General features: G+C 35.9%; 1 protein-coding gene across 45 annotated transcripts in view; it reads right to left on the bottom strand.

Annotated features, from left to right (window-relative positions):
• The window catches only part of ABI2 (abl interactor 2), a 119,663-nt gene that overhangs the window by 17,642 nt on the left and 75,062 nt on the right, over positions 1 to 26,959 (bottom strand). For 7 of the 45 annotated variants that reach the window (XM_038585440.1, XM_038585444.1, XM_038585442.1 and 4 more), the window contains 6 exons: positions 21,446 to 21,543; positions 18,220 to 18,366; positions 17,328 to 17,452; positions 16,117 to 16,299; positions 11,084 to 11,242; positions 2,686 to 2,772 (listed from right to left, as the gene is read on the bottom strand). In XM_038585440.1, coding sequence (XP_038441368.1) covers positions 2,686 to 2,772; positions 11,084 to 11,242; positions 16,117 to 16,299; positions 17,328 to 17,452; positions 18,220 to 18,366; positions 21,446 to 21,543 — 799 coding nt within the window. The remainder of the gene's footprint in view (positions 1 to 2,685; positions 2,773 to 11,083; positions 11,243 to 16,116; positions 16,300 to 17,327; positions 17,453 to 18,219; positions 18,367 to 21,445; positions 21,544 to 26,959) is intronic. The other 38 variants (XM_038585451.1, XM_038585453.1, XM_038585481.1 and 35 more) reach the window with 11 other exon arrangements.

Below are 26,959 nucleotides of genomic sequence, written 5' to 3'. Positions count from 1 at the left end.
CCTTTGAGCAATCTTGTTTATTTTCTTTCATCTAAGCCTACTGATTGAATCAAATGGATCTGAGAAGACTGCTGATGTCTGGTGAGTATCATGTCCTGGCCTATTCCAGTATTCTCCCACCTGCTGCCACTCTATTTCCCAACCTATCTGCTTTATGCACTTCAAAACTTATTAAAAGTTATTCTTTTAGTCCTAATGGGTTTCTTAAATGAGCAAAAACTATAGATATGTGATTTAGTATAGATTTTATGACAAGTTATATATGGTTGGGCTAAGAATCAACCTATTTGACTTTAAACAATCACACAAAAACAAAGATCCAAAGGAACACTGTCTTCCAAAACAATCACCTTGAGAAATTACACTACAAAACTATTAAGAGTCTGCCATTGCTCATTTTTACCATTTCTTATAATGCCTCAGAGTTACTTTAATGAGATGGACATAAGCTACCATTTTTTTTTACTTAAAATGTGCCAATTACTCAGCTAGCACTTTCTGATACATTATTTCATTTAATCTTTACCATGGGAAGTGTGTTTTTAATCCTCATTTTTATGGATGTGGAAACTGGCTTTCCAAGATTAAGTAGTCCTACACTAGTGGAAGAGCAGGAATTTGAACTTCACTGCCCGTTATCTCAAAAGATACACTATTATGGATGAGATCAGTAACTTTAAAGTTCTGTTTCATTATTACTTATTCAACAGATGTCAATTGAGAGCCTACTATGATTAGCTACTATGCTCAGCAACGGGACATAGTAGTAGGCAAAAGTCACAGAGATATGGACAACCAATTTTTCACTTATAATTACGTGCAGCAAATGCCTTACATCATGAAAACACAGCAATAGACCAAAACTCTTACGTGGGTCAGGATAGGCTTCCTGAACCTGAAGGGTAAGTAAGAGTTAATGGCCAGAGGCTAGGATGGAGTGAGAGTGGATATTTCATGTCAGATGTAAAGGAGAAAAAAAAAATACAAAGATAAGAGAGTAGGAACCCTTCAAAGAACTGGCCAAAGTTAGGTAGAAAGAGGCATGTGGAAGCTGAAGAGGACTAAGCAGGAAGGGCCTTCCAGCAGTTCGAATTCTATCCAAAGGGGAGCCATAGAAGGATTTTAAGAAGAATAGAATCATAGCTGCACTAGTTAGCCCAGTATACCTGGTTCCAAATAATTCCAGACTGTTTCCAAACATCTATCTTATTACGGACTATGTAATAGCTACCACAGAGTATCTTCAAAATAATATACCTGAAAACTATGAAGATAATTCCAAAAGATAAGTATGTGTCTTTCCAAGGTGAATGTTTTGAAGAGAACATTCATTTGAATGTGAAAGTCCTGCTATGTTTGTAAAATCAGCGACAGCTCACCTCAAAGTTTTCTTATTTTTATACATTTTGTAGGTGAGAAATGTATAGGACTATGGAAAAGAAAGAAAAGACTATTCCAAAAGGCAATCACACTGCTAAACATCGGAGGTGCTCATTGTTTACCTTCCAATAAACATAAATTAGACTGTTATCAGAAGCTAACAGAGATGCAAAGGCATCTGGAAAGAGACACTGAGCCCTCAGGCAAGTAAGACTGGATTATAACCAGTTAAAATACAACAAAGAAATGTGTCCATAAAAAGGAGGCATTCGGTTAGCTACAGAAGCACAAAAAAACAGGGACTAAAGTGTCTGCTTTGTGTCAGATGCTTCTCTATGTGCTGGGGAAAGAGCCAGCCAACAGAATAATAAAAAATTCCTACTCTTGTGAAAGCTCACATTCTAGTATTGGCAATACCCATATCCAAAGAAGCAGGAGTCCTAAACAGCAGAGTGCAAATACTTCTATCCGTCTGGTGAGGCCATCCCTGTTATGAGATGCATACATTCGGCTTCTTCATACTGATAGCATTAAAACTTTCATTAATGTAATTCCCCTAATTCAGATTCCATGCCCATCATGCAACCTTGATTGTGATGTGGGCTCCTCGTATAGACCCCTCACATAAAGAGAACTCCTCTATCTTACAGACTATGTTCACTGGTCTCTGTGATAGCAATTCCTCACTGAATGTTGATACAGGTTTCCTGTTTAGTAGACATCAGTCTCCTGAATTTCCTTTAATGCTTACCTAGGAGAAGCTGAATATGTCAAGAAAATTAGTTATCTGATCCTGCATGTCTCGATCCCAGACCACAGGCCAATGTAAATTCACTGCCAATCTACAAGGCCTCTTGGGAGACTTGGTGGCAATTTGGTCCCTTGAGACCTACCACAGCACGGCCATTTTTACACCTGGAATCACAAGACTGGAGGAAGATTCTCAAGCCAGCCACAAAACTCTACAACTCCAGTTATAGGAAACTAGGCTACTACTTGTTTGAAGAACTCAGAGAAAAAGATGGGATATCTGGTGACTAGACAGCATCTCCTTGGTTAGATGTGGTCGTTCATTTCTTATATGTGCTTTATTTTTGTCTTATCTTCACTACCAGATTTTAAGTTATCTGAAAGCAGAGAATTTCACCTTATTTTATTATTCACACTAGCTGCTCACACAGTGACTTGCTCATAATATTCAAGTATGTGAAGTATCAGCAAATGACTGACAAATCAGCCAATCATATATAATTGACATTTTATGCCTATAATCTGATCTACAGCATAAAGAAGACATAAACTTACTATTTTCTTGGACTCTGGCCACAAATCCCATTAAAGGTAACTGAGGAGTTACCTGTAGGATGGAGGGAGGAGGAGGAGCAAGAGATACTGCAAAAACAAAAAAGGTGTGGAGGATAAGGGGTAAGGGCAAGTTACATTAAAAGGAAAGGCTAATACAATAAAACGAACATATAAGGAGGGAAACCACTATGTACAAATATTTTATAAGCTATCTTAAAGATCCTCTTTTGAGAGATAACACATTAACACAAAAAATAAAGTATTAGGGGGAGTTTAAAGAAAATTCTAAAAATTGCAATAGGAAGCATTTATTATATACAGATCTATTCTACCATGAAATGGCAAACTGATCATATCACTAACATGTCTTTTCACAGAAAGAATTTCTTCAGATTATCATGAATAATTTGGTTTTCAGGATTTTAAAGCTTGTAAGTTTAAATGTTCATCAATACCAGAAAAAAAAAAAAAAAACAAACATTGCATCCCACATCCTAAATTTATACTTTTCATTACTTCATTAACAGGCAAATTAATTGGTTCTTCATTCATTAATTAAACAAATATTTACTGACTTTCTAGTAAGTGGCAAGCACTTTGCTAGGAGAGACCAGTTATCAAAACCATTCTGAGAGTTAGGTCCATGTCATTACAATTTTTCATAATCTCAATTCATACAAAAAACACTGGACTCATTCAAATCATCTTCTCCTCCCCAAGGTGTCTTTTTCTCCATCACAAACACCTGGCACAGTGCCTAGCACTAGTCAGCCTTCAGCAAGTGTTTAACATATGTAAATAAATAAACCAGGTACAGGCTGAAAAACTGCCCAAGATTAATTCTACAGTTATAGTTTCCCTCAGAATGGGTATAAAGTATAGTATGCATCTTCTTATAAAAAGAGAACACCTTTTATTAATTCCAAGTTACAATTAAGACTAATACAATTGGAAAGATGAATGAGAGTCACTGCCCTCAAAGATATTACATTCTAATTGGGAATACAAAACAAAATAATAACCTTAACCCAGCAATGTCTGTAGCAATTCCCTGGAGGTGGCTGTGGTGGGAGAGTCGGCAATGGTGATAGTGGTGGGGGCACAGGGATGGGCCAGTAGTAAGGAAAGCCACACAGAAATGCTCTCTGAACAGGCACCAGAAGAAAAAGAGTTCAAGCAGACAAGAATGGAGAAAGACCAGCTGAGAACCAAGTCAGGAGCAAAGGCTTGGAGGTATAAAACAACATGACCAGTTCACAGGACTGGAAATGTTTCTATATGCTAGCACAAAATAGCCCTGAGGGAAAATAACCTGGAAAGGTTAAGTGGGTAGATATGAAATAGGGAAGTACCTTAGGTGAAAGAGTGCTCCGTACAAAGAGACTGGACTTTACAGTCACTTGCGTCAAATATCTGATTCACTATTTTTTGCTGTTAAACACCAAGTTAGTAATAACAAAAACCAAAAATCTAGTGCATGCAGAATGCCTAACCCAGGACCTGGCACAAAAATATCAAGACAGCAAAAACACAAAGAACAGAACTTAGTAACTGTGAAAAAGTACCACTTGGTAACTGAGGAACATATATAAATGTATAGACAAGAGTTAAGCTATTAGTTAATACTGAAGAATATCTAGATGTAAGAGACAGAGTAGAATAACCCTAGAAATGGGTACCTTTTTTTAAAAAAAGCTATCTTTTGATTAGGTTTTTCCCTAAGTCCTATTTCTTGGTAGTAACCCTTCAGCAGTGTGTTTCCCCTCGCAAAGGCATGGGAGGGACAACTGTTGATACATTCCCAATACCCCATATTTCCAACTTGGAGAAAGATGGCGATGTAATGAACACAGAAGGAGCAGAGACAAATAATAAAAGAAAAAAGCAGCAGATAGCAACTGGCATTCTAGGAAAGTAGAGATTGGGTGTATGTTCATATCAAATAAGATGAAAAAGTTCCTCCTCTGTCAGCACCAGGCCCAACCTCCCCTATAAAAGAAAAGTAGGCAATTTCCCACCTCAGTCACTGTTTCTCATCCAAATTAAAAATAATAATAATAACCTTCTGGTGCTCAGTTAAACCAAATGATTAGGTGCTTGACTCAGAACAGTCTTTCTGTACGTAAGTCAAGTGTATTATTGTTTTTTAAGATGAGTATATTCTATTTCTTTTCTAGTTCTGAAAGTGAAAATCTGAAACCATATTGGTTTTAGGAAGTCCACCAAGAACAGCCCAGGTAAAAAACAATTCCAAATCTATCTAAAACAGATTTACTTTATTAAAAATTCAGTTCCAAATGGAGTTTACAAAGGTCACCCCAAATGTTACTTTTCTTCTCCAGGGAAAAATTTTTATGTGATAGTTCCGTTAATTCAAATACCACAGTATTTTCTTTCTAGACCATATTAAGATTGTATCTGACCAGAACTCCTGTGAACCAGAACATCCTACTTTACACTAGATTTATTTTCCTGAGTTGAAAATCAACTATGCTAGGAGATTTAAGCAGGATTTTTATGAGAATTATTTGCAATATTCAGTTCTAGTCCTAGGCATCTTGTGAATAGGGAAGAACAGAAGTAACCAGACACTTGTTTTCACTCCACTTAGCTAAGATGATTCTTCATATAAGACTCTTTCCCTATAACAACCGAAAGATCTCCAAACTTAGATTCAAGAGTTTTATATTCATAATATACACTAATGACATTAATGTGAAGAGATGGCCTCACCAAATGACTGGAATTTATAAAGAGATCTTATGTTCTACAGACAGCAACAAGTAGATATGTACAGAGTAAAAAGCTCTGTAAGCAAACCAAACTTAGAGGATGAGTCTGTGCTGATGAAATATATAGACTTCCCAAGCATGACCTTCCTGGTTATTTATAAAATCCTTTGAAGCATAATCTTTGAGGTTTCTTGTTTTATTTTTCCTAAAAGATTTTATTTATTTATTGGAGCGAGAGAAAGCATGTACAGGGGCAGAGGGAGAGAGAGAAGCAGACTCCCCACTGAGCAGGGAGCCCAATGTGGGGCTTGATCCCAGGACCCTGAGATCATGCCCTGAGCCGAAGGCAGAACCTAAACCAATTAGGCCACCCAGCCTCCCAAGGTTTTAAAATGTCTACCTCAAAGAGTTTTGAAAAATAACTTGGAATTTTACATCTTACTTCCACAGATTTATAAATATTATGAGAAAATAAAACTAAAGAAACATTCTAAATACTACTTCTAAAACCACTAAAGAATACTACCTGGGGCACCTGGGTGGTGCAATCAATTAAGCATCTGACTCTTGGTTTCAGCTCAAGTCGTAACCTCAGGGTTGTCAGGGCCCCACTTCGGACTCCATGCTCAGTGCAGAGTCTGCTTAAGTTTCTCTCTCCTTATCCCCCTTCCCCCAGCTCTAAAATAAATAAATACATCTTAAAAAAAAAAAAAAGATACCACCTTTAGAGGTTATAGACATCTGACACCCATTCAAGTTTAGTTGCTTATATTTTACATTGCAGTAAGGGAAATGATTTAAGCAATTCATTTTAAAAGTGAAATGTTTCCTAAACAGGAACAGCAAGGAATATTTAAAAGTGAACCTGACTTATCAAACTCAGCAAGGAGGATTTTTTTGATAGAAAAGAATAAAGTTACCAAATAATTATCAGTTCTATAGATTCAGGATAAAAAAGAATTGGATCATTATTGTTATTGCTTTTCAAGCCAAAAAAAAAAAAAATCACCGTAAGATGTTATGCCAAGGAAAAGTAGCAGATTAACACAAAGTTTAAAAACACAGCTTATGTTAATATCAGTGTAAACAGTCTATCTAGCTTACTTGGTCATCTGAGAATATAACACTTTTCAATTGTTTTCTTGCTCTTTTTGCTTTCATTACAGTAAGCATTCTTTTTAAAAAAAAAAAAAAAAGAGTAAGCATTCTCTAACAAACCCTAAAGATTACCTACTATAAGGATTTGAAAATTGCTTCTTGCTATTGTTCTTTATTCATACTTGCTAAAGCCCCACCACATCTGTATTTTTCTGGAAATTTATGGTAGTGCTGTAACTTAACTATCACTTAGAGAATATATGTTAGTGGCTTTTCTTCTGTAATATCACCAACCCAATATTATTTTTTTACTTTTTTAGTTGTTTTTAATAACATCCATTGTCTATATACAGTCACATTCCTTGGAACCAACATTTCACTTTATGAATTAGACTTTTTAAAGTCTTTCCTATAAGAAAATGTGAACAGTAAAATATAGGATTACCTATTACCAAAAGACCTTGGTACTTAAATACCACCTTATTGATTCTTTAACATTATGGACTGAATATTTATGCATCCCTAAGTTCCTATGGTGAAATTCTAATGTGATGGTATTAGGAGGTGGGGGTCTTTGAGAGGCAATTAGGTGGACCCCTCATGAATGGAATTAGTCCCTTATAAAAGAGACCTAGATAACTCCCTCTCTTTCCACCATGTGAGGATATGAGAAGATAGCAGTCTGCAAACCAGAAGAGACTTCAGAACTTAACCATACTAGTACCCTGATCTGACTTCCAGACTCCCAGAACTATAAGAACTATGAGAAATAAATTTGTTATTTATAAGCCACACAGTCTGTAGCACTTTCTGAGAATAGCCTGAACTAAGACACTTATCAAACTAGGTTTATTTATGCAAATGTAAATATCTGTGTGTGTGTGTGTGTGTGTGTATGTGTATACACATACTTCTTTACCACCAAGGGGCTTCAGCTTCACATTTATATTTAAGGTAAAAACTGTTAACTTATGCTTAGCTCTCTTTATTTCAGTGACCCTCTTTGCTGCTGACAAGATGAATGATAAATTGTTATTCCTATTTCTTGGGCTAGATTAGTAACAAACAATGAGAACCAAAGGGGTTTCATTTATGCCCCAAAGTGTTCCTTTCATTAACTTGCTTCTGAAATAATCTCATTAGAAAACACTTATTGTACCCTTAGGATCATTAGAAAACAATTAATATACTCTTAGGACTTGGCACTAGACACTGGGTATTCCATATTTTAATTCCTATGTTGAAATGCTCTTTCAAATTCAAACAAAATATAGTAACAGTGCTGCTAGATTTCCATCTCACAGAAAACCATACTGAATTTGGGACTCCTGGGTGGCTCAGCGGTTGAGCATCTGTCTTTGTCTCAGGGCGAGATCCTGGGATTTGGGATTGAGTCCCACAACTGGTTCCTTGCTGGGATCCTGCCTCCCTCTTCCAGTATCTCTGCCTCTCTCTGTGTGTCTCATGAATAAATAAATAAAATCTTTAAAAAAAGAATACTGAATTTATAGATTCCCATGAATCCCAGACTTTTAGCTCACTTCTTAAGTACATTTCAAGTCTCTGATTATAAAATACAGGCTTATAAAACAAACACCTGAGATAATTTTGTTAAATCAGGGAATTAGATTGTTAGAAAGCACAACACACACTTTTTTATCTTAAATATGAATAAACAGGGATGACTATAAGACCAGTGGGAGTAATATAAGACATTTATATAATATTCTAAGGCAAATAAAATGAAGGTGGATCTAGCAGCCTTAGAACACTGGTTTGCAAAGTATTAATTCTTGCAAAAAAGAAAAAAAGATTTTCAAAGAACATGATTTAGAGACACCCGGGTGGCTCAGTCAGTTAAGTGTCTGCCTTTGGCTCAGGTCATGATCTCGGAGTTCTGGGATCAAGCCCCATGTTGGGCTCCCTGCTCAGTGGAGAGGACTCCCTTCTCTCTCTGCCCCTCTCCCCATTCATACTCTGTCTCTCTCTCTCTCTCTAATAAATAAAATCTTTAAAGAAAAAAAAAAACATGATTTAGTTAAAAAAAAAAGTTTAGGAAAAGCATTATGATAAAAAGCAAAGAAAGCTGTAGTCACCCTCTTTAAACAATTACCAAATCCCTGGGGAAGAAAGGCAGAACTGAGAAGAGTACAGGAGGGGAAGAAAAAACTAAATAAATTATACTGAAGGTTCAAAAATATCAATTCATTTTATATCCATGAGTGTGAAAATACTTTCATTAAAATCATTCCAGAGAGTAGGGTATTTTTCTACTTTAACACATACTTTCAAGTATGTTAAAATCAGATTTCCAAAGAAAGAAGTATTGAAACATGTATTTAAAACACATTTAAGTATGTGCTTAAAGAGTCTTCAAATAAATGCCAGCAACAGGGTTCTTTAAAAGACTAATATTTTGCACATGTACACAAAAAAAGTATCCTTATATCTATTTCCTAAGTATCATATACAGTTGGTCACCAGTCATAACAGAGAAACATCTCTCAGGTCCATTACGGAACCACCATTTGGACTGACATCTTTCAAACTCTACGTAAGGATAAGGAAGGGCATGAGGGCCATAAGCATTAATTGTCTAGACTTCCAAGAGGGCAAGGGAGAGAACTTATCTTCAGCAGAACTAGGAAACAGGCCATATCTAACGAATTAAAATAAAAAAAAATGCATTTAGGTACAAAATAGCACCTGTTCAAAAATGAGTTTGGAATACATGATTTGAGGGGATCCCTGGATGGCTCAGCAGTTTAGCACCTGCCTTTGGCCCAGGGCTTGATCCTGGAGTCCCAGGATTGAGTCCCACATCTAGCTCCTAGCATGGAGCCTGCTTCTCCCTCTGCTTGTGTCTCTGCCTCTCCCTCTCTCTGTCTCTCATGAATAAATAAAAAAAAAAAAAAGAATGACACAGCCAAAATCACTAAGTGTAATCAAGGACAGCAGCAACAGAAGTATATTTCAATTAAGGCAGTGGGTAATCACACTACAGTGTACACATGGCATTTAATTTTAAGAAGGATCCAAAAGAGTGAAGGGACTTGAATAAAGGAAGGTCTCTGGCTCTCATCCATTTTATATCACAATGTGGACATCTCCTCACCACCCACCACCTTCCACCAAAGAGAAGTCTAGGAGAGTAAGAGAGAGAGGAAAGAACATGAAACTTAGAGACAGATGACCTAAGTTCAAATCCTAACCTGACATTACCTCAGCCTCAGTTTCTCATCCTATAAAATACAAATGAAGATGATCACATGATTGGAAGAATCAAATGAGATAATATATGTAAAAACATTCTTTAAACTGCATTTATCTAGGTGGTTCAAATTTCTTCCGCATGACTCCAAAGGAATAAGGTTTCACCAAAAAGTAAGTAGCCACAATAGACTGGTTTCCAGGCTTATCAAAGATGGAATGGGTTGTCCCCTAATATTAAAGATACCCAGGTTTACTAGCCTCTGGGCAAAAATCCAGAAAAACACACTAAGCTGATATACCATATCCACAATAATCACAGAGTCTAATCTTTGCTCTTACCTTCTCTGGGGAAGAAGCAAAAATAATGATTGAATATGGTATTAAATATGTGCCAGATTAATTTTTTTCTGTATGCATAAAGCAACTGAAAGAAAACTGTAATATCTGGGTCTGTCCAAGTCCCAGCTTTCCCATCATAGGATTGGTATGAGAATTGAGTAAGATAGTTTAACTGCCTAGTACAAAACAGCTTCAAAATACCATTTCCAGGGCAGCCCAGGTGGCTCAGTGGTTTAGCGCCACCTTTGGCCCAGGGCCTGCTCCTGCCAGGATCGAGTCCCACGTCGGGCTCCCTGCATGGAGCCTGCTTCTCTCTCTGCCTGTGTCTCTGCCTCTCTCTCTCTGTGTGTGTGTGTTTCTCATGAATATATAAAATCTTTAAAAACAAAACAAAATACCATTTCCAGGGGTGCCCTGGGTTGCTCAGTCAGTTAAGCATCTGCCTTTGGGTCAAGTCATGATACCAGGGTCCTGGGACTGAGCCCTATATAAGGCTCTCTGCTCAGCAGAGAGGGAATCTGTTTCTCCCTCTCCCTTTGCCCCTCCCCCTGCTTGTGCTCGCGCGCTCTCTCTCTCTCTCAAATAAGTAAAATCTTAAAAAAAAAAAAAAAAAAAAAAGAAAAAAACACCACCATTTCTCTTTTACTATACCATTTATCTCTGTTCATGAACACTCAATTTTCATTATTTGGTATTCATAGAGCAAGGTTATCTGATTAATAAGGAAATATTGCTCACCACAATATTATTTTTAAAAGCAAATGATCACCAGCACAAAGATTCTGTTCAGAAAAATTAGGTTCTACAAGTTTATATGGAAATCATGTACTGATTAAAAAAAAAAGGAACTGAATAATACAGTATTAGCAACCTTATAGTCATTCTTCCAATCATTCAACAAATAGTACTAAACACCTGTTATGTGATAATAATTTATAATTCAAGGTTCTCCCCCCGCCCCAATAATTGAAATTTTTAAACAGATATATTCTACAGAATGCAGAAGAAAATCTAACCTGGGTTCTGGCTATAAAAAGGTCCTCCATTCATCTGATTCTGAAGGCTTGTCTGTGAAGTTATGGAAGGAGGGCGTCTATAGGGCAACGAGCCCCCTATTGTTGGGGGAGTATGGCGAGAGGCAGGTCTATTCATACTGTAGAACTGAACAGGATGACCTGGAAAAGGCAAAGAGCATAAATTTGTCATTAAAAGAAAATTATGTCAAACAATGAAGTGCTTTAGGTACATTTCCTGAATCTTAATAAGATTATTAAAAAAAACAATGTTTAGTTAATTTGCTATCTGATAAACATCATGCAAAGTCACAGTTATTGCTCAGCTGACATATCAAAGTGCAAAAGCAGGAAAGTAGGTAAATAAAAAAAAACAAAATTAGGTTTGGAAAAGCTATGTTCTAAATAGATTACTAATATAATTTGATAGGGTTTCAAAATCATCACAATTAAAATTTATGGCTTACTTCCTCTTCCACCCCCCCAAAATGGCCACTAAAAACTAAACAAGACAAGGAGTGCCTGGGTGGCTCAGTCACTTAAGTATCTAACTCTTGATTTCAGCTCAGGTCATGAGTTGTCAGATTGAGCGTCACATCAGGCTCTGCACCAGGCCTGGAGCCTGTGTAAGATTCTCTCTCCTCCTCCTTCTAAAAAAAAAAAAAAAAAAAAAAAAAGGAGGAAAGGAGAAAAGGAGGGAGGGAAGGGGGGAGGAACGGGGAAAGGGAGAGAGTAGGAAAAAGAGCACCTGGATGGCACAGTTGGTTAAGCACCCCACTCTTGGTTTCAGTTTCAGCTCAGGTAGTGATCTTAGGCTCCTGAGATCAAGCCCTTATGTCATGCTTGGATTCTCTCTCCCTCTGCCCCTCCCCACTGATACTAGCCCCTCCCCCAACTCTCTTTCACTCTCTCTCTTTAAATATATATTACATAAGAATGGCATCTGGGAAAGCAAAAGAAAAAATGTCTGACACACAACACAGTCTTATCAAAATAATAGTAATAGCAGGAGTAAATTTAAGGTGGCAATTAGTTTAAAGGAAAACAAAATATTCCAGCAAAAGATCAAGTGATATTATTCCAATTCAAACACATCTTTATTCAATCAAAAATCTCCATCTCCAAAGCTAGATTATTTTGTCTTAAAATTAGAGTTTAAGAATTTTACAATTAAGGAAAAATCTAAGATACAAAAAGTGCATCAAAATATATCTTGCTTGTAATACCATCTCTAAGCCTATAATATTTATTAGCAATTTCACTCAATTTTGCTGAGTACTTCAACAACCATTGCTAACTAAAGACATTCTTTCTTAATCTATGCAGTTCCCTAATGCAATCCAGTTCCTAAATTTTATCTTGACTCCACTTAACTTAACATCATTCAGCTGAAGGCCTACTATTTCAGACAGAGCACTAGAGCACTCATGAGATTACTCCAGCCCAGCTGAAAGAGGAGGAAAGAGAAGGGAGAGGGAAGGGGAGGAAACCGAAGTGAGAGGGGGAAGGAGTGGGGAGATGAAGGAAAGAGGAGGGAGGAGAAAGTGCAAGGAGGATGAAAAGGAGGGGGAGAGGAGAAAAGAAAGAAAAACACTTCTTGCAATTTTTCAACTCATCCATGATTGTAAAAAAAAGGTTTAGAGGAGTAAAATTGGTCGTCAGGAACTCCATACTTTTATCAAACTTGGATTCATATGAACTCATATATAATGAATATTATAAAAGTACTCAAGATCGGCTATATTATTTAATTCTACATATGACAGCATCAAAATCTAAAAATCAATTCTACTGGATGAAAATCTGGAGTATACAAGCTTAAACATAATCTATTGTCAAGTCTCTAACAATGATAAAAAATAGAAAAATATATAAAGTAATACATTATTAAAAGGTACATTTTGTCATTTGAATCACCAGGTACAACAGGTACTGACACTTTAGTAATCAATCTGTAACAAACTAATATAAACCAACCATCTTCAAATTCAAAACATCTGATAATTAACACTATTATGAATATTATACTCAGTAATTCAAAGACACTACATAAAAGACTCTCTATTCATACCATTAAGAAGACATTTACTTTGCTTTGGGTTAAAAAAGCAAACAAAACTAGAGTTAAAGTAACACAGACCTAACTATGAAACAGAAAACTAAAAAGTTCTAGAAAAAACAAAAAAAAAAATCTTTATGACCTTGAGTGACAAGTTTAAAAGTATGACACTGAAAGCACAATCCATAAGAGAAAAAAAAATCAATAAACTAGACTCAATCAAAATTAAGAACTCCCCTTCTAAAAGACACCATTAAGAGAATAAAAAGATAAGTCACAAATGGAAGAAAATATTCCCAAATAATATAACCAATGAAGGACTTACGTTTTCTTATCAAATGATTTTATTTCTGAATAAACAAACCAATTCAAAAGCGGAGGGCAAAGAAACAAAAAAACAAATTGTCAAATTCAAAATTTGGACAAAGAAACAAAAAAAAGAAAATAAACAGATGGCAAAGAAGCACAAAAAAGATGTTCTACATCATCAGTCATTAGGGAAATGCAAATTAAAACCACATAAGAAACTATTATACACCTATTAGAATGGCTAAAGTTTAAGGGGGTAAAAAAGGAAACTAGAGAGGGAGACAAACCATGAGACTCCTAACTCTGGGAAATGAACAAAGGGTTGTGGAAGGGGAGGTGGGTGGGGGGGATGGGTAACTGGGTGGCGGGCACTGAGGAGGGCACTTGATGTGATGAGCACTGGGTGTTACACTCTATGTTGGCAAATCGAACTTCAATAAAAACAAAAAACAACAAGAAAAAAAAGCAAACTGACAATAAGTGCTAACAAGTTGAGCAACAGGAAGTCTCACACTCTGCTGGTGGGTGTTCAGCCACTTTGGAAAACAATTTGACAGTTTCTCATAAAATTAAACATTCATTTACATCCAATCCCAGCAATCCTACTCCCTAAGGTGTTTACCCAAATGAACTGAAAACCTACACTTACAGTCTGTGTGTGTAAGCTTATAGCAATTTTATTCATAATAACCCCAAAATGGAAATACTCCAAATGTCCCTCAACTGGGAAAGGGATAAACTGTGGTACATCCAAATGACAGAACACTACTCAGTAATAAAAGGGAACAAAAAAATGACATATGAAACAACATGAATAAATATCAAATGCAGTGGTGCCAAAAAGCCAGACCCAGAAGGCTACGTATCATATGCTTCCATTTACATGATATTCTTACAAAGGCAAAACTTTAGAGACAAAAAAACAAAACAACAACAGATCTAAAGGTTGCCAGAGGCTAGGAGTGAAAGGGAATGACTGACTACAAAGAACATGGAGGACATGTGCAGATGATAGGACTATTCTACCTCTTAACTGAAGTTGTGGTGACATCACTATATACATTTGTCACAAGTGTAGATGCCAAAAAGGGTGAATTTTACTGTATGTAAATTACAACTTAATAAGAAGAAAAAAGTACTTGGTGATTCAAAGAGTGTATAAAAGAGATTGATATAAATTGTTATGAAGGTATTTACCTTGCTTTTTTGTTAAGAAAAACTAAAATTATCCACTCATATAACAAATGTTTATTCAATGCAGACTATGAAGCAGTACCTATTAAATTATTTTATTACTAAAATGTTGACTCGGGTGGTAGCGATTTGTTCCTTCTGGGCCTATAACCAACCTCAAGATATATTTTTTACTCCATTGATTCTGGAGCATAACATGATTCCTATATTTAACCAGACAGTCTGGCCTAAGAGATATATGTGTAGATCAAAGAATAGCCCATGTTTACATTTACATGGAAAGCTTTTCTTAAAAAGCTATCACGGGGTGCCTGGGTGGCTCAGTCAGTTCAGGATCTGCCTTCAGCTCGAGTCATGATCCAGAGTCCTGACTCCGGCATCCAGTCCCATGTCAGGGCTCCCTGTTCAGCAAGAGAGTCTGCTTCTGCCTCTGCCTCTCATCCCACTCGTGCTCTCACTCTCTCATAAAGAAATAAAAACAAAAAAAATATTAAAGTGCTATTACAGACACTATCCCATAAAACACCATCCAAAATCCATTTTAGCTAAAAGTATCCTTTAACACATTTAAACATCTGGTTATAGCTGCAGAGCTAAATATGTAATCTATGAAATATTTGGCAAGCTAAGGTGATGTGTGTCCAAACATACACATTTTTGTTAATAGATAAAGAATTTGTTTACTAACCAGCATCACTATTAACTTTGCAAATACATTTTGTAGCAACTGAATCTTCTTCCCCCTCCCCATCAAAACGGATTTTAGGTTGCTATTTTAAAACACTGAAACACCAGTTAACCTTAAGTAACATTTAACTAAACATGAAATTCTTTAAAAGTCCATTATCTAGGGACGCCTGGGTGGCTCAGTGGTTGAGCACCTGCCTTCAGCTCAGGGCGTGATCCCAGTGTCCTGGGATCAAGTCCTGCATCAGGCTCCCCAAAGGGAGCCTATTTCTCCCTCTGCCTATGTATTTGCCTCTCTCTGTGTGTCTCTCATGAATAAATAAAATCTTTTTAAAAAGTCCATTGTCCATATGTTTTCAGTGCTGCTATAATAGAGACTTCTAAACTGTTTTATCAGATATTTCCTATAAAATATACCTTATAATTATTTCCATATTATTTCCATAGACTTTTCTCTGTTAAAGTCTTAATCTGTAACAATATTTCTAACAACAACGTCTCAAAACTGTAAGAAGATGGCTCCATATTAAATTCACAGAACTCCAATAAATGAAATTCAAGCATTAAAAAAATGTGTATTTGTGTTACTCTACTGGAAAAAAGCATGTGAACTTTACCCTGATTTCCTCAGGAAATTCTATTCTTGGTCACATGCCATTTTCTAGTTAGTCTGTTATTCTTCAGATTTTATACACACACACAGCACAAACAAAAGTCATAAAGCCAGAGTTCCAGATAAAAGAGCCAGATGACTGGATGTGCCTGCCAAAGAACAAGCCATACTCACCTGTAGGGGGAGTGGAAGAAACAACAGGGGGAGTTGGAGAAGTGAAGCCATCAGCAAGGGTCTGGGCCCCCCCAGCAGCAGCGTCTGGGGCAGTGGAGGAAGGGACAGTAGCAGGAACAAGAGGGGCAGGGGCAGATGCAGAAGTAGCAGGAAGGGGAGGAGTACCAGCAGAGCCAGCGGGGGCTGAGGGGAAAGAGGAGTAAGAGGCGGCATTAATGAGGCAGACCCATTAGGCAGGATTAGAAAAAGCATTAGAGAACCTAATGTTAAATATTCAGCGCTTAACACTAACCAAAGAAAAGAAGAGAATAGGGAAAAAAATGAAGCTTATATTAAAGGATAATTAGGTTTGCAGCAAATAATTCAAAATGCTCAGGGCAATGTACAGATTTTTTAATTCATTAAAAACAGCATTCCGTTTTACCTGAAAGCCACTACTCTAAGAAAAGTAACTTTTCTACTGTATTGTACCTTTTATATTATAATTTTTAGCATAGTATTTTGTAAACAGTATACAAAACTAAACATAATACATTAGGAAACAGTATTCCATTTTGAAACACAAAAATCAGAAAATAAACATATTCTAGACAAAAACATTAGGTAAAAAAAAATCAGAAAAATCTTTTTCATGATTTTAAAAATATTATTATAAAAAAATTATTATCTATTTGGTATAAGTAAATTAAATACAAAAAAGTCTATCCCTAGGTCTTTTGTGTCACACTTTTAAAACTAAAGTTCAACTTTGATGAATAAATAAATTAAATAAGCACATTTTTCTGTTTCAGAAAAAAAAAGGTAGCATTTCAGAGTATTAAGTTCCAAGAGTCCACTAAATTTAACTGCCAAAACTACTTTTAAATTTGTCCAGTCCTTTTTTTACCTATGTGATTCTCACACTGTGTCCAAATGCACGCAATGTCATAACGCTGGAGTTAAACATATAACTCATACCCAGGAGGTACCTGAAACCTCAAAGCACCAACTGAGCCACTGCACCAAAGACAAAGCCAAATAACAGAGGTATGTGAGCATAAATTCAGAAATCACTTGGTTAAAAATAACAAATGCATAAAGATTTCCCAACATTTATGGAGTCCTAAAGGAAAAAAAATCTTCATTATGAAGAAAGCCCATCATTATTAAATTGGAAATTGAATTCAAATTCAAAAAAGACAAGTAAAGATGAGGCACCATTCATGTTTTACCTGGAAAGACACTGGGAGGAGAGGGAGTAGGAACAGCAATGGGAACACCCACACTCCCACTTCCACTGTTCTCCCGACTGCTGCTCCGACTACTTGGGTGACTTCCTCCACTACTCCCACTGCTGCTAAAGAAATAAGAGCCACCAAAACATGAGTATTTATATAAGATACCACCAGCACTTCCCAAAATTTTCTGAAATGAATATAGCTAAACAAAGATTATTCAAAAGCCCTCCATTTCATGTATTAATTTCTGAGTAAAACAGGAAAAAAACATGAGTTCAAGAAATTCATTCTGACTACCTTTTAATAAGCATCTATTAAAGAAAGTGAAATTGAGAAAGAAGGAAAAATTCTGTAGAAATATAAGTGGTAAGTGACAGGACTCAACACACAAAAATAGTATTACTTTTACTGCCTGAAGAAACTTGTTTTATAATAAAAAACACAGTTTTCCTAAACAGGTTATTTGATTAATTTTATTTATGATATCTTGGTGTACCATTTCATATTAATGTTTTACCATGTATAGTTTTTCATCTGTAAAGTTCCACCAAAAAACAACTTGCAATTTCCCACATCTAATCCATAACTTTTTTCCCCACATCTGGTCCATAACTTTCTTTCAGGTCAACTACAACTATTAATTTTTTAGAGAAGTTTGTATTTTTAAGATGTCTGTTTTTTCTGGGTTTATTATTTTTTTTCCAACTTCCTGACCTCAAAGCTGCATCAGAACATGAGGAGAGAGAGGCAGAATCAGATGAGGTTTGGGAGAGTAGAGTGAGGAAAAGAACTTAGTGCTTGGAAAATGAGAGAGATTTAACTGAAGTAATCTGAACAAATTATGGTACTATGACCATCACATTTTGCACTGAGGTAGAGAAAATACCTGTAAGTTCGATTTCTTTGATTCACAGAAGCTGTCCTCACAGGGCTCTGCTGCGAGGGAGCCATATTACGGGTTGGGCTAGGTACGTAATCATTTGGTACCACTGGAGGACGCACTGGCTCCAGTGTGCGATAGGGGGAGTGCCGCCTACAAAAAGAAGAGCGTATGTATTGTGTGATTAGCAAATTTCGGCACAATAAATTCAAAGAGTTGCCAGTAGTGAAATACAATTTGTATTCAGAGATAGGAAAATGTTTTAACATAACCCAGCTACCAATTTCAGTTTTTCCTTAAGTATCGCTTCTCTGCTGTTAGGGTTTTGATGAGTATTGCTGTTCTTTCATCCCCAACCTCATTTCCCTGTACTAAGGCAATTTTGTTCACTCACTCTCAGAGAGTACAAAGATTCAATTCTCCCACCAAGTAAGCCAGTGTCTCCCAGACTCTTCCTTTGGGGGGTGGGGGGGAGAGATGAGTTCAAATTATTTTAGTACCATGTCAAAGTTTCCCAACTGCACTGCACGAATGCACTAATTATCTTCCTCACCCCTCTCTCCCTAACCAAAGATATTCAAAGATCAGATAAATAAATCCAGAATTTGGCTCCACAACCCCCCACAGTGATAATCAGTAGCAACTATAACAAGTCATCTTCCTTTCTATATAGTAAATACAAAGAAACTGAACTATATCCATACACAGAAATACGCAAGTTAGTCTCATCTCCTTCCATTCTCATCTCACTTCCTCCTTCAACTTTCACCTTGCTCTCTTTTACCTCTTATCCTCCTCAAATTCAACATTTAAAAGGGATATAAAAAGAAAAGACCACCTAAGTCTTTCTGCCTTATTTTTTTCGAACTGCAAAGTACAAAAAGGACTGGATTTTATTAATATATTTCCTTCTTCTCAAAATTTCCTTTTAAAAGGAGAGAGTGAGGAAAGAAAGGAAACAGGATAGGAAATAGGATGCACAATGGCACATTAGTGATTATTAAATTAGGTCTCATCCCTAAGTTTCTGAATTCTTTATGACAATGATAAATACTCAACTGACATGAAACTGACATTTTGCAGATAAGATTCTGATTTCTAAAAGAATAAAAATTGGAATCTCAAGATGTGAAAATTAAAAAGCTTTCTTTTCCTGAAATGATGTTGCTCCCTTACAAATTTCTCAATAATTCTCTCACCACAAAGTCCCAAGGTTCCTTTAAATACTGCTCTTCTGGGCTACTCAAGTTATGGTTCATTGATTTTGGAAGAGAGCACTTTGAATTGACCCTGTCCACTCTTCTACCTTCAAAATCTTGCATAAATGCATGTGTACATTAATAATTAAGAATAAGTAAAAGACACTGCATGAGATATTGGGTCCAAGGAAGAAAACAAAATGTCAGGAACTTAGATTTAAAATACTAAAAAGTTTAGGTATCTTAGAAATTATGTAAATATTTTTAAAAATTAGATAGGAAACTGATTAATTTCCAAACATTTGATTTCTAGACAATTTTTCCCAGACAATAAAAATGTTATGTTTCAAGCAAGAAAAAACCCTTTGCTGACTGAGAACAATACCATGAAGGCAATGATAAAAACAAAGTCAAAAATAAGGGGCAAAGGAAACAAAATATGATGGCTATGCAAAGCTTATGCAAAAAAGCCAGATTGTGACCATCAACTGGTTTGTGGTGTTCAGCAACTCTGGTCTCCAATGATCCTGCAGAACCCTTGCTAATACACAAGGGAAACAAATACTGGACTATGAATAAATCTTCAAAATTTTAGAGCAACACACAGTTTTATTTTCCTAGAGACGACAGTGGGTTACCTTGCTAACGTTCTTGACTTAAAATTTTAAAAATCTGTTAGGCAATGACAGAAACGTAGCCATTCCATAGGAGAGTAAATACTTCCTCTTGATCTCTCTACTCTTACATCTGCATAATTATACCCCATCATGTCATCAACATTCTCTCCTGAAGTTTAAACCTTATTTGATCTACTAGATGCTTTTCTCCCTAATGTAAGCAGAATTTGTTTTGTTTACCCCACATAAGATCATCCTATTCCTGGCTGGAACTCATTTTTATTCTTTTACTTCCCACTGTCCTAACTATAACTCCTCTTCCAACATTATCCTCTTTTATAATTTTTTTTTCTTTTTTTTTCTCTTTTTTAATTCTAATTCATCTTTGTCCTGTCCTGACCTCTGGTGCTTAATTAGGTTTTCTGTCATTTTCTTTCTCTTTCTCCTTTTTACCTTTTTTCTTTCTTTTTCTTTCTTTTCTTTTTTTTTTTTGGTGAGGGGGCCAAAACCAGCATTGTCAATTTAAAAAAATTTAAGCACACATCATAAAGCCAATGGTTGTCAAAGCATTTTGTCTTTGTCTTATACATTTTTTAAAAATCCAATGTGCAGTACAATGACTGAAAAGTTTGATAGAGAACAAATATTACCCCCCTTTTACAGATGAAAAAACTGGATTGCTAAGAGGCTGACTATGCAAGACAACAGAGCAGAAGCAGAGCTGGACCACAATTTTAGTCATCTGGCTTCTGGGACATATTATGTCCACCTGATCAAAATTTCCATGATAAAACTTTTTTTCATGTTAAAAACATTTCTTTAAGTAATCTCTACTCCCATTGTGGGGCTGGAACTCACAACCCTGAGATCAAGAGCTGCATGCTCTTCTGACTGCGCTAGCCAGGCACCGCAATAAACCAAATTTTTATACTATGATGCTATAGAAGAAAAATATTATAAACTTTTTCATTAATTGGCCATTTCTGCCAAAAGTCAAACCCATAACTCACTTCTGCTGTACTGAATTAAGCTCGGTATTCTCAGAACAACACAAGATACACAGATTTTGGTAATCTACACAGTGTTCTTCATAAGAGCAGTCTAAAAGCACAGTCAACTGTAATATGAAATACTCTAAATATTTTCTGAAATTAGAGTGCAATTTATAATAAACCATGAACTTAGGTTAGGATTTTACCTCAAATTTAAAATTGATTAGAAAAATAACTTTTAAACAAAATCTTTTTAAAGTATAAAAATGTTTCCCAGAAAAAGGAAAAGTTATACACAAAACAGTTAATCTTAGGAAGAAAATATTGTTTCAAATATTTAAAAATGGTTTAAATATACGTAGTGTTTAATTTTCAACAACACTACAAGAAATGGTTTTCAATTATTACTTAGTTACATACTTACCCAAGTGTCCCTTTCCCTGACATAGGGGGACTGGGGGGTTTCTGAGTTGGAGGTGTTGTACGCGGCAGCCCACCCATCTTCATATTCTGGGTACTCACCTAAAAAAATTTTGAGGAACAATCAACTTGTATGTAGTAAAACAAAATGCCACTTGTGGGAAATAATGTTATACTATTTATTAACAAAGGAGGGGAAGGTTTAAGTAGGAAAAAAAAATTAGAGGCCATGCATTTCATATGCAATTTCTACTCTACTATTATTCTACAGTTGTACTCAAAGGACTCTTCCTAACACAGATTTTCAAATGATTTTAAACTTATATGCAAAGACTGTATTTGCCATTAGGCCATCACACCAACAGATCACTGGTCAGACTATTTGATACTATATTTAATTGAAATTCAAAAGGATAACTACAAGAACTTTAGTTTTAATAAAGAGAAATTCAATTAAAACAATAATGCCTTTAGGGACGCCTGGATGGCTCAGTGGTTGAGCCTTGGGCTCAGGGTGTGGTCCCAGAGTCCAGGATCCAGTCCCACAATGGGCTGCCTCATAGCCTGCTTCTCCCTCTGCTATGTCTCTGCCTCTCTGTGTCTCTCATGAATAAATAAAATCTTTAAAAAATAATAAAAATAAAAATAAAATAATAATGCCTTTAAACAATTCCTTGTTTTTGAGATAGCAAGTAGATCATAAAAAGTATGTTGCCCAACAAAATATGTAGTATAGTTTTGATTCATTGTAACTACAGAATATAAAAGGTTGAATTGTATGATATATCAGAAAAATTTTCAGTTTTTAAAATAGTTATCAGCCTTACAATTCAGATTTCTTTACTGTTCTCTTAACTGTTCTCTTATGAAGGAATCACCTACCTGAAAACTGCCAGATGTTAAGTCACGTTCCTAAACATCTGAACTAGAGAGTTAGGGCTGAGGTATCCCATTCAACTATGAGCAATACAGGGGACACACTGGCGATGTCCTAGTTCTACTGGGAATTAGACCCACTCAGGCCCAAAACAATGATTATGGGAAAGATGTAACAGAGTCCTAAATCAGACCTGGGCCAGGACTTCTCACTAAATGCAAGGGTAAGGAAAGTACATAATCTGGAAACAACTGATGGAAACGCCTAAGAAGTATATAAGCACTTATACAGAAAGCCCTAGAAATCTGGATGTCTTAAAGAGGTAAGAGAAGTCATTCACAAATATAGTTCAAATGTAATCTCAAATTGAGATTACTAATGGGTTAGAGTAAATGCTCATCATATAGATTCACGCCTGACCCTATTTTAAGCCCCTTTGTTCTGGATTGCCAAACACTTCAAAAAAAAAAAAAAAAAAAAAAAAGGATCTTAACTTTTCTACTGTCTGGAGTAGTCAAATTATACTTATAAAATTAAACTGCAAGTCATTACACCATTAAAATGAGTACATTTATAATTATAATTTCAAAATGTAAATTTTAAGAAAACATATCATAATTGTATACAGAGTGTTGAGGCTGCCAAAATTAAATGTGGCTTAAATGAAAACTTTAAAGCTCCTAAAATACTACTTGTTATCTGAACAGGCAAGAAATAATATATCAAGAAACAAACTCTTCAAATGAATAGTCCAGTGAACAAGTTGTGTGTGATGTTAAAACAATCTTTAAAGACAAATGATACCTTTGAGATGTCAATATTTTAAAAATGAAACATTTATCTATAATCGTTTTATTGTTACTTTTAAACAATAAGTACAAAACAAACCAGTTATTAAGTAAGAATAAAGATTAACTTATCCTTGTTCTCCCCCTCATTAATAAGTAGAGGGTACGCTAATTATACATTAAAATGAAAATGCCAGAAAGAGTTTTGAAAAAAAAAATCAATCCACATTTGGGGAAAATTTTAGAAGTAATATGACAAATAACCAGTAGCTTTTCAAACTGTAAATCTTCATTTATGATACCAGAAGATTTTTTATAGTAGTAACCAAAGTCCTTTAAGCTCAACCTTAAACAACATAAAACCCAAAGTTACTTTAAGTGACGAGGGAGAAGTAGGTGAGCCAACACTAAAACTACATCAATTTGCTAGAAACAGGAAGGAAAAGGAGCAGGGACAGAAAAAGTAAAACAGAATTTTATTCTATACATGGAATAGCTAAAATATTTGAAAACAGCTTTTGAACTCTGATTCAAGGTTTTGATATCTAAGGTGTTTTTATTTAAATTGCAGTATCTTCTAGAAATCTTTTAATCTGTTAAAAAATATAAACAATCTATAAATTAAAATCTGACACACGTTTCCATAAACAAAACTTGATACATTTATGAGCTGTGGGATCAAATAATCGTATCTGCTTGGATAACTGGGTTTGGATAAGTAACTTAAATCACTTAGGAAACCAAAGAGACCATATAGAATGTCCAAAAAATCTATAATTTTTATACATCACTGATACTGTGCCCTTCTATTAAGCTAAAAGAGTTTTTCAGTATATCTTCAAGGTGGTTTTCCTTTGTAAAAAATGCTTCTATGCTAGTAAAACAATGAATATGCGATGCAGACTATAAATATTAGGGGGCACCTGGGTGACACAATCAGTTGAGCTATCCACTCCTGGTTTCGGCTCAGGGCATGATCTGTCAGGGTCGTATGATTGAGCCCCACATGGGGCTCTGCACTCAGTGGGGAGTGTGCTTCCCTCCCTTTCTCTCTCTCTCTCCATCTGCCCCTCCCCCTGCTTGTGTGCATGCTCTCTAAAAATCTTAAAAAAAAAAAAAAGTATATAAGTACTGTCATCTAATATGAGGAAAAGGGGAAAGAACAGAACAGGAATAACTGCCAAATAAAACAATTTGCTGGGCAGCACTGGTGGCGCAGCAGTTTAGCACCGCCTTCAGCCTGGGGTGTGATCCTGGAGACCTGGGATCGAGTCCCACATTGGGCTCCCTGCATGGAGCCTGCTTCTCCCTCTGCCTGTGTCTCTGCCCCTCTTTCTCTCTGTCTCTATGAATAAATAAATAAAAAATCTTTAAAAAAATTCATTTAAAAAAATAAAACAATTTGTTTATCATAAGTAGAATCTGTATTATAATTAGAGTTTAATTATATTTGATTTATATATGGCATATAAACATATAGTTAATGGTCCTGGACCATGAGTGGGATTATGGTCCAGTACTATGAGTATAATGCTCATTATACTTTTCAAAGTTTTGGGAATCAGAATGAAGCTTTGCTGGTTAATTGCAACAATCATTCAATTATGTGGGTATTTTTTGAAAATCATCACTGAGAACTAAGTAAAGCAGGTATTAGGTATAAGGAGAAACAGTAGGAAACATCCCCCTATCCTTTTTTTCCTGCTTAAAAAGAAACTACCAAAGCAGAAGAAATATTTCATTTAAGTGATTAAGCTCACAATACTTTGCCAGTGGTCTGTGACTAAGGAATGCTGATCTCTACAACTAGCAACAAGCATCAGGCCCATTCTTATGCTTTAATATTTTTTTCTACAGTGCTCTTACCTTTCTTGCTCTATACTTTTTTGGTACATTCCATACTTCCTTGAACTTTGATATATCATAATATAATGTTCATTACCAACCTCAGTGCTTTCCAGTACCCTGTGAACTTCAGTATTGTTTATAAAGCTGGCTAGCCACATATCTCCAGTTCACAGAGGACATCACTTCTGTTACGGAGAAATCTCCCACTGACAGATGACCAGCTAGGATAGAATAGTGGCAGACACATTCTAAAATGATATCTGTGGTATATCCTTCATTTATCAACCACTTATCACCTACCAGACTACTAGGTAAAAAGTTAAAGGAATATGAAAATTAAGGGAGACATTTGGATGGGGGAGGAGAGATAAAATGGAACACAAAGGCCTAGAAAATGATTCCTCTGCTTTTAAGGAACTTGTAATATTTTGGAATAAATAAGCCTCCTATGTTTTAGGCAAAACAGAATACCTACAAATGATATAGAAATCTCCAAAAAAATATCAATATGACAGGGAAAAACTACAAAAAGTTTCAGAGAAAAATCTAAGCTGGACTGTTGCTTTATTTTTTTTTTAATTTTTATTTATTTATGATAGTCACACAGAGAGAGAGAGAGAGAGAGAGAGAGGCAGAGACACAGGCAGAGGGAGAAGCAGGCTCCATGCAGGGAGCCCGACGTGGGATTCGATCCTGGGTCTCCAGGATCGCGCCCTGGGCCAAAGGCAGGCGCCAAACCGCTGCGCCACCCAGGGATCCCTGGACTGTTGCTTTAAAAAAAAAGCAGGATTTAAATATACAAAGAGAAGGGTAGTAGTAGTATGGATAGCCTGTATCTGGCTATGGAATAGTGAGGGGGAGCAGAAGCCGTGGTCAAGCACCTCTGGGCCTTCATTCACTGTCCAGTATTGTTCCTCACTAGTCCCATCCAATGCATAATTCTTTGGCTTCCTGGAGATCTCTATCCCTCCCTTCAGAAAATATATATTCCGACTGCAATGACCAGGGCTAAGAGGAAAAGGACCAGGAGATCCTTTGAGGGAAATCAAAGCTGAAATCAGGGGTTTGAGTATGAATTCAGAAGAGGTAAAATTTTTGTAAGAGCAAGACAAAAAGCCTAAGGTACTAAGAGTCCTAAAGTAATCCAAAAACAGACATAAGGGAATAAAAGAGTAGGAATAATGGGAAAGAGAAACAGGTAAAGAAAGGAGGACAAGAAAAGAGGAATAAAGATGGGCAGATTTCTGCTTGATCCTGAAAATACTTTCTGACAACCAGCCTTTGCCAAAATAGAATTGGCGGCTCAGATTGGAACTAAAAGGCAAAAACAGATGGGTCCCAAAGGTTGCTGTGATTATGGAGCTTTCCTTCCAAATGACGAGTCAGATAAATGCTCAAGAGTGAACCCTCAGCTGCACTTTAGAGCTGGAAATGTGAGACACAATTCATCATCCTCCTGCAGGGAATGACAAACACTTGTTAAGGAACACACTCAAGTGAAAAACTAAAGCTATTTTTTACACAGGGATAAGTTAAGTGAGATCTCAAGCAAAATTTTCAGAAGTGTTCTATTCTTAATGTGTTGGTTGTAAAACAAATCCATAACCCCTCCTCATTAATTATTTAGAATTTGCTTGCACAGCATGTCCAACTGCAATAAATACTACACTAACAGATTAGGAGTCCTTACTGCTTTTGTTTAAACTAATATATTAATTTTAAAAGTACTGAAGTTTAGCTTCATTAGTGACAACTTCACTGCTTCAAAAGAAAAAAAAAAACATTTCAAATACATTAGTAATGGGGTCCTAAAATTCTTTTTACTATTAAAAAAAAAGTGGGACGTGATGTAATGAGCATTGGATATTATATAAGACTGATGTATCAATGACCTCTACCTCTGAAACCAGTAATACATTATATGTTAATCAAATTTAAATTAAAATTTTTAAATAAAATAAAGAGTGGGAAAAGGGTATCCCAGTTCAAGGTAAATTCTACTTTT

Source organism: Canis lupus, chromosome 37 (genome assembly GCF_011100685.1).
Source record: "Canis lupus familiaris isolate Mischka breed German Shepherd chromosome 37, alternate assembly UU_Cfam_GSD_1.0, whole genome shotgun sequence".
Taxonomy (NCBI): domain Eukaryota; kingdom Metazoa; phylum Chordata; class Mammalia; order Carnivora; family Canidae; genus Canis; species Canis lupus.
This window is presented reverse-complemented; position numbering and strand designations above follow the sequence as displayed.